At 39.0% G+C, this 12,141-nt stretch overlaps 1 protein-coding gene across 3 annotated transcripts in view; it reads right to left on the reverse strand.

Annotated features, from left to right (window-relative positions):
* MYO5A (myosin VA) overlaps positions 1 to 12,141 on the reverse strand; it is a 223,767-nt gene that overhangs the window by 43,250 nt on the left and 168,376 nt on the right. For all 3 annotated transcript variants that reach the window (XM_055098616.2, XM_055098617.2, XM_063596646.1), the window contains exons 25-28: positions 9,748 to 9,861; positions 3,333 to 3,476; positions 3,061 to 3,114; positions 711 to 938 (exon numbers count right to left, since the gene is read on the reverse strand). In XM_055098616.2, coding sequence (XP_054954591.2) covers positions 711 to 938; positions 3,061 to 3,114; positions 3,333 to 3,476; positions 9,748 to 9,861 — 540 coding nt within the window. The remainder of the gene's footprint in view (positions 1 to 710; positions 939 to 3,060; positions 3,115 to 3,332; positions 3,477 to 9,747; positions 9,862 to 12,141) is intronic.

Genomic DNA, 12,141 nt, shown 5'->3' on the forward strand with positions numbered 1-12,141 from the left:
GATGCTCTGCTGTGTGCACAAGGGCAGGGAGGCAGGCCAGGTTTTCAAGGTGATCACTCAGATTCCCTCTGGTGGCAAATGACAGAAAGGCCCATCTCTCTTCAGCATATGGCAGCACTGGGTCTCAAATGAAGGCAGGGAAGGACTTCAAAGGGCCATCTATATCCTCAGTGCAGGAGTCCTTTCTGTTGAATCCTTAAACAGCCCCTCCCACTGGGACATCACCCTGCTACTAAACAGAACTGCCTAAAGTGAGCAGAAATCATCTCCATGTAACTTCCACTCACTGATGTCACTTCTAACCGGTTCATCTGTTACTTCTCCAATTAAACCAGCTATTTTTGACAAATGATTTTAAAGTTGTATTTAATGCCTTCCCGCAGTAAGAAAATTTAGAGATTTTTGTATTTAATAAAATTTTATTTTAGATTAAAATTTATTGTGGCCAGATTACTACAAAAAGATTAATTTTAAAACTCATGAGAGATGAAACTTTGTGTTCATTTGGGAGTCCCCTGGCTTTTTGCTCATTCCAATTTATACTTACAATAGTTTTAAACAACACTGGGATTTTTTAAAAAAAATAATGAATCCTCAATTAGATTAAAAATGCTCTTAAGTGTTTGCTGCATTATGAACTGGAGGGAAGGGATAAGAAGATATTGAGGCCAGTCCCCGAACACCCAGTTTAATTGTGTGCTTGCGCTTACCTTGGGTTGGATGGCCTCTTTCTGGCTCACCAGTTGAGACCTTAAGATGAGGACTTCCTCCTTGCGGACATCAAGCTCCTCGCTCACAGAGGTCAGCTGCTCCATGAGGACACGGTAGGCAGGTGCACCTGGGGCGGTCACCTCTGGGGCACTTTTCTCGCTGAGGGCCTTGCGCAACTCATTTAGCTCATTCTTCAGTTTTTTGTTTTCTGATTCTAGTTCTTGACGCTGTATGAAAAGACAAAGAAAAGTTCATTGCTGTCATCCTCAACTTTACGTTGGATGCTCAAACTTCTCCCAAGCTGGTAGAAGAATTCTGCTGAAAAAGTTCATCAGAGTTACCCTAGTGAATAGCTTCCTAGGTTCTGCCAGGAGCCCTGCTTTGCAAATTAAGGAAGTCTGACATCAAGTAGAATTGAGCAAGGTCAATGGAAGTTTGCTTCATCAGCCCAAATTCCAGAGTCAAATGTAGTATTCTGGCCTGCCCAGGGTGTGTTCACTGGCATGGAGAGATTGCTGAGTCCCAAGGGGTGAGTTTAGCCAGTGCTATGGAGCCTAGCTTTTGTTTGCAGATAAATATATGGGAAATCTGAGGGTCCAGCTGGCCAGGATATTTCCAATGAATGATTCAGATGGGTGGATCCCTGAAATCTTTAGTAGTCTCCTCTTACTCCCTTTATAAAGCAGAATGGAAAGACTATTGAAATGTTAGGCTTTTAACTTCTAATTTAAAAAGTTTACCATATCATTCAAACTGGTAAAACTCCCTTTTGTGTCTAAATGACAACAAATAGTGTATTTTTCAAACTTCTTTTCTGTGTGACGCACTTGTGACATTGTGGGCAGAGCCTTGGGAGGCAGGAGGCAAGGCTGAAGGCCTTCCTCCAGCCATCCAGAAGGATATGCACATCCTCATCCCTCCAATAGTTCATGTCTTACCAGCCAGCCCCTGCCACCAGTTAGTGCTGCCCACTCCATGCTCTGTTCAAACAATGGCAATAGGAACCCAGAATAGAGTGCCACCGACACTAGAACACAAGTGTCACAAGATACTGGTTGGGAAACACAGATGCAGACAGGCACTTAAAAGCACCATGGCGCCTCATTTAGTACAGGACACAAGGCCTGATGATACTGAAACACTTGTGTATAAACATTGAATATTTTATTGTTTCTTCCCAGAGACAAAACCTTAGGTTTGTAGCACTATATCAGTCCTTTCAATGTGTTATATTAAAACTATTTAGGCTGGGCACGGTGGCTCACACCTGTAATCCCAGCACTTTGGGAGGCCGAGGCAGGTGGATCACGAGGTCAGGAGATCGAGACCATCCTGGCTAACATGGTGAAACCCCGTCTCTACTAAAAAAATACAAAAAATCAGCCGGGCGTGGTGGCGGGCACCTGTAGTCCCAGCTACTCGGGAGGCTGAGGCAGGAGAATGGCATGAACCTGGGAGGCGGTGCTTGCAGTGAGCCAAGATCACACCACTGCACTCCAATCTGGGTGACAGAGCGAGACTCCATTTCAAAAAAAAAAAAGAGAAAAGAAAAAAAACTATTTAAAGTCCTTCTTTTTTCTAGTTTAAGAATATATAACCCTTTCTTTCATGAATTAATCTATTCTTTTGTAAAAATGAATGCTCTCTCCCTTCCCTGTTCTCCCACCAACTGGTAATCAGATTCTTATTGCTCATTTCTGTAACAGAAGACACATAAATGTCATTACTTTGATGTGTAAACTACAAATGTTTCCCAAATTTACTGGGTATCAGAATCACCCAGAGGTCTTGTTCAAACACAGATTGCTGGGGCGCACCCTCGGAGATTCTGATTCAATAAGTCTAGTAGTGTGAGGCCTGAAAGTTTGCATTTCCAACAAGCTACCAGGTGACATTGATCCTGCTGGTCCAGGGACCATATTTTGAGAGCCACTAATCTAATACTTTGTGAATCCAGGCTTCATTCACACTACAGAGAATGTTTTTATTCATTCATTATTGTGTGAAGCAGGAGAAGTCTGGAGAGTAGATTCCTACTCCTATGTCTGGTCTGCCCCATCATACCCAATCGGATTTTTATAGTGGCAGATGCTAGAGTCCACGTCCTTTACTACCACAGCCTCGAACAGCAGCTACTTCTCCTGTTCCTGTTAAGACTAAAGTCTAGCTTATATGAAATGGAATTTATAAAAAGAAACAACACAAGAAGTAATGCTGAATAAGGCTGAAGCTAGGACCTCTGGTGCAATCTCCAACCCTTAAGGATGTTCTCTGAGAAAAAGAGAGGCTCTGAGTGGGCCTCTTGCCAAAACAAAATATTCAAAGTCTTGAGCAGAAACTCCCCATTACCTTGAGTGACTCATACTCCAGTTCTGCACCTCTAATTTGTGGTCTTTCTTCTTCCTAGGGAAAAGTTAAAGTAAAAGTTTTATATTTTAATTGTCACATTTTTACTCTTAAAATATTTACTTGCTCTACCGAAAACAGTGAAGAGAGTTTAGCCCTCACTACTTTAACCAAGTGGTGCTTGGATAGGCTGGGCTGAGTCTCCACTAAGGAAGAGACTGCTGAAATGGACATAAAGCCCAGCTTCAGCTCTGCGGATGGGCTGTGCTGCGCACCTTGGCCTTGCTGCGGAGCACCTGCTCCTCCTTGCGGTCCAGCTCATCCTGCATCACCTGCTTCTCCTGCTCCAGCTCTGTGACCCGCTTCTGGAGCTTAAGGAACAATGACATGTCCAGAGGTACCTTCTTCTCACTTGGTTCCTAAACCCCAGGAATCACAAAGATGGTCAAGACAAGCCAGAAGACATAAAAGCCAATGAGAAAATGACAAACAGCTCAATGGAAAAATAGGCAAACTTACAGAATAAGAAATACAAACATCTAGAGAATATATTTTAAAAATGCTCAACCTAGCTAACAATGAGAGAAATGCAAATTAAACAACAATGAGCTGCTACTTCTCCCCTATCAGACTGGCAAAGACTAAAAAGATTCATAATGCTCTGCGTTAGCCACAGTGTCTCATATGATATTGGTGGAAGTAAAAGTAGGCCTTTGAAATGGGCAATTTTGCCGAACTTACTAAAATTTAAATGTGCATACCTTTAACCTAGCAAATCTACATTTAGGAATTAATCCTACAGAAATACTTACACAAGTATATAAAAATATATGGAAAAAGATGTTCATTGAAGCATTTTTTTTGTAATTGCGAAAAACTGACAATAATCTGAATGTCAGTCAATAGGACAGTTGCTTAAATAAATTATGGTATAGCCAAACTGTGAAATATTTTTTAGCTGTTAAAAAGAATGAAGTAGGACAGGCACGGTGGCTCATGCCTGTAATCCCAGCACTTTGGGAGGCCAAGGCGGGTGGATCACAAGGTCAGGAGTTCAAGACCAGCCTGACCAATATGGTGAAACCCCATCCCTGCTAAAAATATAAAAATTAGCCAGGTGTGGTGGCACACATCAGTAATCCCATCTACTCAGGAGGCAGAGGGAGGAGAATTGCTTGAACCCAGGAGGTGGAGGTTGCAGTGAGCTGAGATTGCGCCACTGCACTCCAGCTGGGGCAGCAGAGCGAGACTCCGTCTCACAAAAAAAAAAAAAAAAAGAATGAAGTATATCAACATGAGCAGATAAATATATCTTAAAGTATTACATGATCACACAAACTGTAGGACAGAAAATATATCTTGTTTTTGTTAATAAAACACAAACATATGTGACTTTTAAATGTATACCTAGCACATGCATATAAAAATTTGGAAGGCCATCAATGGTTATCTCAGAGGACGGAATGTACTATGGGAAGGTTTCATTTTTTACATTGCACATTCCCATATTTAAATTGTTTACAATGGGCAGATTCTACATTTACAATCAGGAAGAATTATTTTTGAAAATATGAAATGCCAGCATAAATATATTGAGATCACACAGAGAAAACTGAAATCTGATAAACCAAACATATACAGTCAGCCCTCCATATCCTTGGGTTCTGTATCTGTGGGTTCCACATCCTCTCAGATTCAACCAACTGTGGATCAAAAATATTCCCCCCCAAAAAAACTCCCAAACAATAAAAATGAAAATGATTATCACATTTTTACTGTTAGAATATTTACTGCCTCTTCAGAAAACAGTGAAGAGAGTTTAGCCCTCACTACTTTAACAAAACGCTGCTTGGTTAGGCTGGGCTGTGTCCCCACTAAGAAGAGACTGCTGAAATAGACATAAAGCCCAGCCTTGGCTCTGCAGATAGACCTGTGCTGCGCAACTTGGCTTTTTATTACAAATAAATAGTTATTATACTGTATTGTTTACATAGCATTTATATTGTCTTGGGTATTACAATATTCTATATTTGTCTTAGGTACTAAATAATGTTTTATTTAATTATATATTGTCTTAGGTATTAAATAATGCTATATTTACATAGCTTGTCTTAGGTATTATAAGTAATGTAGAGATGATTTAAAGAATATGGAAGGATGTGCATAGGTTATATGTAAATACTACTGCATTTTATATAAGAGACTTGAGCATCCTTAGATTTTGGTATTCATGAAAGTCCTGGAACCAATCCCCTGTGGAAACCGAGGGACGACTGTATAGTTCTTAATAAACTGAAGGATAACCTAATAACATTTTAAAAATGTGTCAACTGGTTCCAAAACAGAATCACAATGAGACCTACTAGGATAAATAAAGGTACACTAATTAAAGTTAAAAAGAATGGAAACAACTAACCATCATAATGGAAGTTGTGGATGCCATAATTGTTTTAACATGTTTACCTAAGGTTTTAATTTTTAATGAGGTAAGAAGAGAAATAATTGTACTATTAGAATTAATGTGGAAGATAAAGAGTCCCTTTGTTAGAGAGAGACAAGTGGGGCTGGAGGAGCAAGAGAATGGCAACAATCATTTATTTAACTAAATGGTCAAAGTATAATTCTTAAATGATTGGTAAATCTACCCAATTGTTTAAAAAGAGAATGTTTACTTTTGCTTTTCTGATATGAGAACAGAATAAGCTTTTACAGAAAATTTAGGAAATAAGAAAAGTTCAAAGAAGAAAAACACAGCCATAATCCTATCGCCACAGAAAAACTACAATTTTTTCTTAGTCTTTTTCTCTATGCATCTATAGATTTAAAGAATTAGAATAATAATGTCATTATAATTTTATATGATCTTTTAAACTTGGCATTGCATTGTTTCCCAAATTTATAATATGATATTTCAATATATAGACAGGTGTGTCACCATTTGCTTAGCTATTATTTTACTGATGGGTGTTGAAGTTGTTTCTAATTTTTTGCTATTGGAATATTACTAAAATAAACACCCCAGTATATAAATATCTAAACACTAACTTCTTAAAAGTCCATTAAATTGGGCCAATTTACACTTCTATCAGCAACCATCACCTTGCCTTCAACAGTAGTAACTGTTATAATTAAAAAAAAAAAAATTAGCTCAGTTAATAGACCAAAAGTGGCACTTTGCTGTTGATTTAATTTGCATTTCTTTGACTTTTTTTTTGGACCGAGTTTTGCTCTTGTTGCCTAGGCTGGAGTGCAATGGCACAATCTCAGCTCACTGCAACCTCTGCCTCCTGGGTTCAAGCAATTCTCCTGCCTCAACCTCCTGAGTAGCTGGGATTACAGGTGTCTGCCACCACACTTGGCTAATTTTTTGTATTTTTAGTAGAGACGGGGTTTCACGATGTTGGCTAGGCTGCTCTCGAACTCCTGACCTCAGGTGACCCACTTGCCTTGGCCTCCCAAAGTGCTGGGATTACAGGCATGAGCCACTGCGCCTGGCCTTCTTTGACTTTTGATGAGATTGAATAATTTTTATTTTCAGGAATTGTATATTAATTAGCTACCTTTGGTCTTTCATGAATTCAGAGTAGTGTTAAGTGTTATTCCAATTCAAAAACAACCTGAGAAGAATCAATTGAACAAAAAAGTAGGCATTTATAGGCTGTCAAAGTCATTTGTCCACAAATTAATTACATCTGAACTTTTTCTTTCTGCCTACTTTGTAATACTTAACAATTAGAAAAAGTTTTAGGTATATAATCTTTATAATAAAGTCTGTCCTGACTTAGCAGAACAGATATAACATCTTGCCTCAACACGAAATCACCACAGAATTTCATTCATATAAAAATTCTTCTCTATACGTCCCCCATAAAAATTAAGCATAAAATACTTATATTGAAGCTTATTTACAATTTAAACATTCCATATTATATATTTTAATGTTTGTTCATTTATGAATGATGTACATGTCCCTGAAATTTTAAATTATTTAATCTTTTCTTACACTGTCATAGAACCTTTCATTCTAGAAATGAATATAATACTTCATTCATTATACCTAAAATATCACTTGGAAATCCTTCCTTTGAGCCTTGAATGGGCACTTTTAGTTTAAAAGGAATCCTCTTATTAAAATGGGATGGTGTTTTGATAACTAGAACTAGCAAAAAAAAAAAAAAAAAAAAAAGAAAAGAAAAAAATGTGATGGGGTAACTCTTTAGACATTGGCTAATACTATATAAACAACTAGTTGATTGCTGGACAAGAGCAAAATTCTGTGGATAAGAATATTAAAACAGAAGGTGGAAGATCACAAAAGATTACATTTGAAAAATGCAAAATGACTCGAGGCATAAAGATTGGTAATTATTTAAGAGTGCTCCCGATGGTACCCATTCTGAGCCCGGATGACACATCTAATTAAAGAGATGCTATCAAATTAAAGAGCTGTCCTCACTATACCCCATGAGCAAGAAGGAAGATTGGGCCATCTGTCACAGAGAAGTTTCTGAGGTTTTGTTTCGCTTTTTGCCTTAGTAAGGACTTTGTCACCCAGGGCTTTTCTAAGACAGCGAAGCTTTTTAACTGACCTAAAAAATAACACTAGTCTCTCATCTGAGGAAAATCAAAATAACTGAATTTATTCACAAAATTACCACCACTACAGGCCTGGCAGTCATTCTGAAATAACTCCTAATGATAGCTGAGAAAGTTCTGGTGACCCTTCCCCAGAGGTGAAAGGTGTGAGAAAGCTTGAGAGCAGAAGCAGAACAGGGATCATCAGTCAAGGGCTCCTAGAAGAGGTGCACACCAAGCAGGAGGAGCACTGGTTCCAAAGCAATGTCAACCCAGCCCATGAAGATCGGCAAGCGTGGGAGGGCTGCAAAACAAGTGGGACTGGCAGGCGAATTATCCAGAGAGCTACAGACTGGTTTCCGGCAAGCACACCCTTTTTATCATGGCTTCCCCCTACCAGCAGAGCTGCTAAAGTGGTACTACACTGGAATGGGCAGCTTGTAAATGTACTTCCCTCCGACTATTGCAAGTGAGTACTCCCACTGAGATCAACAGGATGTAATCCTAAAACCTTCCTGTCTACTGAAGGCTCAGAAGTCCTAATTTTTAAATCTTCAAAGTCTAACTTTGTGGTATTCTCCAAAGATGGCACCAATGATTCTTCTCAACATACAAGTATTTCCTCCCAACAAGAGATGGAATCTATCCCCTTTGCCTTGAATCTGGGCTGACCTTGTGATTTTCTTTGATCAGAATGCAGCAGAACTAACACTGGGCCAGTTCTGGGCCTTGCTCTAAGAGGCCTGGCATCTTTTAGTCTGTCACTCTTAGAACCCACCTACCTGCTGCTGAAGAGAGGCTACATGGAGAGGCCCAGGGAAGAGAAGCAAGCACTCTACAGAATGCAGCTACATGAGGCACTCTGACCACCACCACATGGAACAGAAGAACTCCCCAGTCAAATCCCACAGAATTATGAGTAATAATAAATTACTGTTTTTTAAAAAAAACACTAAAATTTGAGATCATTTATTACATAGCAATAGATAACTGGAAAAACCTCTATCCTGCTATATCCTGGCCATACTGTTATATCCATGGGCCCCAGCCAATGTTAGCTATAGATAGAAAAGGGATTGGAGAGTTGCAGTATAGAATCCCTGGATGGAAGTCAGTAGAATATAATGGCTTAAGAACATGAATTCTAAAGAGACAAGCCTCAGTTAGTATGCTGGATCTACCATTTACAAGCTGTGAACCTGGACAAATTACTTAGCCTTCTTGTATGTATGATTCCAATGATATGACATTCCAACTATATAACATTTTTCTTCAAAATTAACAGAATGAGATGGCAGAAACTTCATTCTTAAGTAGAACTAAGACAAGAAAGGAAAGAATCACTCAATTTCTCTAGCTATTCTACCAGAAGCAGTCTATTTCTGATTTGGCCATTTTCAAAAAATATAATATAAAAATAGGACAGTTGTGCCTGAATTACCCATTATTGAAACTATATCATATTTTAAAAGATCTTAGAATTGGTTGGGAATAATCTAACTAAAAGTCACTATACTCTTGGAGTTACAGTAATACATCATTTTGGTTTCATACCACAAAACACAAAACATTAAAGCAGATTTCTAAACTATTTTCCATGCATTTTGTAGAAGAAAGTTACATTGGTAAAAACTGGCATAAAATAGAGGCAGCAGTTTTGCTAAACTCTGGGGCACTGGTGTTTATAATATTCAAGGACAAAGGGCTTACTTTAAAAATAATTTACCTCTGTCTACAGCAGTGGTCCATAGATATAAAGTAAATAAATAATAAATAAAAATAAAATAATTTACCTCAGTCTGAAATAAATTCCTGTAAACATATCATGTTAGGGGTAAAGAGAATTATAAAAATAAAATCTCACCATCAAAATTGCATTAAAAATTAAAATTAAAATTTGTATTGACAAAAAAATGCAATAGGTATGTATGTACACAGCACTTAAGTGTACAAAAATGTAAATAAGTTTGTATCTACAAGTCACTTATGAAGAATAAATGATTCAAACAAATACTATGTTTATGGCCAATTGGAGTCTGCTTTGCAATGGAAATGTTCCTTGTTAACAACAGCATGCTCATATCCTACTTTCAGTGACAGATGTCTAAACTGTACCTCTGTCCTCGATGGAATGTCTTCCATTTCTGCAATTTCAGAGCTAAAGATATATTCAGACTCGTTGCTGCTGTGGGTGGAGTCTGTTCTCTTGTGTCCAGGCTTAGGCACATGCTGCAAGGCAAATAACCCAGGTATAATTAATGCAACATAATTAGTCTAGGCATAGTTAAGACAGCATCCACCTTGACTTGGTTCTTATTCCTACTTCCTGACTTGTATTGGTGCCCAAGTGATTTGTTCCATATTGTTTTGACCAAATAATTACAAAAAGGTCACCGCTTCAAAGAAAAAGGTACACTGGCATGACAGGACAAGAAAAGTTGCAAAACCAAATGCCCAAATGAAAACCACTTCTGATTATTTGTCGAGTCCCCTTTGGGTGTTGAAAGCTTTGAGCGGTCAGTCACACTGGGTGAAGCAGTGCTCAGTGAAGCACTGGGTGAAGCTTCCAAGCACTGACTTTTAGTGCCATAATCAAATAAAACTTACAAAAACCTCATAAAATATATTGAAATGGCATGCACAATCATTTTACTGCATGGTAACTAGGCATAAATGGTTTAAAAGAAAGATGAAGGAGTTCACATAGGCAGCTCTAACTTCTGTCACTTTAATACGTGAAGTTAAATCTTTGGAGTGAGCAGTGGGCAGGATGGACAGTACACGGGAGGTAAGAAAGCTGCTCTAGTAATCCTCTGAAGAGCCCTCGGTTATTACCTCAGGGCATCCAGGTGGCATTTTTATGACATGTAATACCTAGGAAATTAGTGTTGAGAAAGCTCAAGAGGAATAGAAAAGTTTAGCAACGACACACCCTTCCCTCCTGTAGGAGAAGGGGTTAGAGAATAACTTGAGGGAAGAAGGAATTAAAAGGCTGGGCTCTTAGCATGTCCCCAGCAGGAGAGGTGGAAAAGATCCAGTGGCTTAATCTTGCAGTGTTACAGTCCTGAGGGCTTCAGAAAGGCCTCTGAGAGCTTTCTCATCTGTCCAGTTTTCTTTGTACCTTTCCCCAGCTGCTGGAAAAGAGCTAGAAGCCACAAAGAGCTTCTTTGTCTCTTCCCTTCCAACACCCAGGCTTATGGAGAGCAGACTCATCCAGAGGCACTTAAAAGTCTCCCAGGCCAACCCAACCTGTACTGCAACGTGAAGGGAAGATCCAAGAACACCAGCACCTCTGAAACGATCCAGAAGCTGGGGTGCACACTAAAGGGGACAATCATCACACATGAAGTCAAAGGCACTCAAATTCACTGTCTGTTTACAGACACAGGCACTCTTGCTTAAAGTTTCCAGCCCAAGCCCACAGTTGTAGGAATGGCATTTATTTAATAAACTGGTTGTATCACTAAGAAAAACAGGTAGTCCAGATAAACACCAGGACAAAGATTTTTAATAAGCTTATTAAAAATGAGAGAGATCCCTGTCTTCCCACATATGTCTATCATTATACAAGGAATACCTTAAGGCATTAATAGAAACAACATTGCTTTTTGCTATTTAATGTAACTTTTGGATACAGGGCAGTGGTTAAGTGCTCTGGATCTGAAACGAGAGAGAGCTAGGCAGGAATACCAGCTCTTCCACTAGCTGGTATTTTCATCATCAGGAAAAAAAGGGTACTAATTTCTATCTCATAGCGTCTGTGTGAGGATTAAATAAGTGTGGAAGTAAAGAGTTTGGCTTGGCATAACAAGCATTCAATGAATGTTAACTTCTGCTGCTGTGATTGTTAGGAGACTGCAGTGATTCAGCAACTTCCTTGTTGGTAACTTTTCAGTTCTCTGTTTTTAGGATTTTGTTCCCCCGTTTATATGTTTTTCAATTACAAGGATATATATTTGACTGGATCATCACGTTCTCCTTCAAGATCTGCACCTCCCTCCTCTTCTGCTCCTGATTTCTCCCATGATTCCTTCTTTTCCAGAACATGTTTTATCCCTTTGTCAAGACTAATGACCCCACGATTGACATGCTGGTTTCCCTCCCCTCTCTGGAATTAATTTATCTTTAAACACTTCATAAACCTGGATGCCCATGCCTCATGATCTTTTCATCATTGGCTTGAAACTCCTTAGCCCTGGATTGGTCCTTCCTCTTTGCCTCTGCCCCTATATTCCCTGGACAACCGAATGTTCTTGGAGAAAAATGCTACAATACTTCTTGTACTAGGGCCAACAACTCTAGAGGCTGGCAATGAGTGACACTATTAGTGTTCTTTGGCCCATGTATCACATAGGTTATGGGAAGCGCTAGAGGCAGTGTATCAAGTCCCCTCCCTAGAGTTTCCTCCATTCATATGACGACTCTGTTTACAACCAAATGCTTCATTACTTCTGGATTGAAGCAGTGAGAGTGTCATTTACAGAACAGTGTCAGTCTAATATTAGTCAA

Source organism: Pan paniscus, chromosome 16 (assembly GCF_029289425.2).
Source record: "Pan paniscus chromosome 16, NHGRI_mPanPan1-v2.0_pri, whole genome shotgun sequence".
Taxonomy (NCBI): domain Eukaryota; kingdom Metazoa; phylum Chordata; class Mammalia; order Primates; family Hominidae; genus Pan; species Pan paniscus.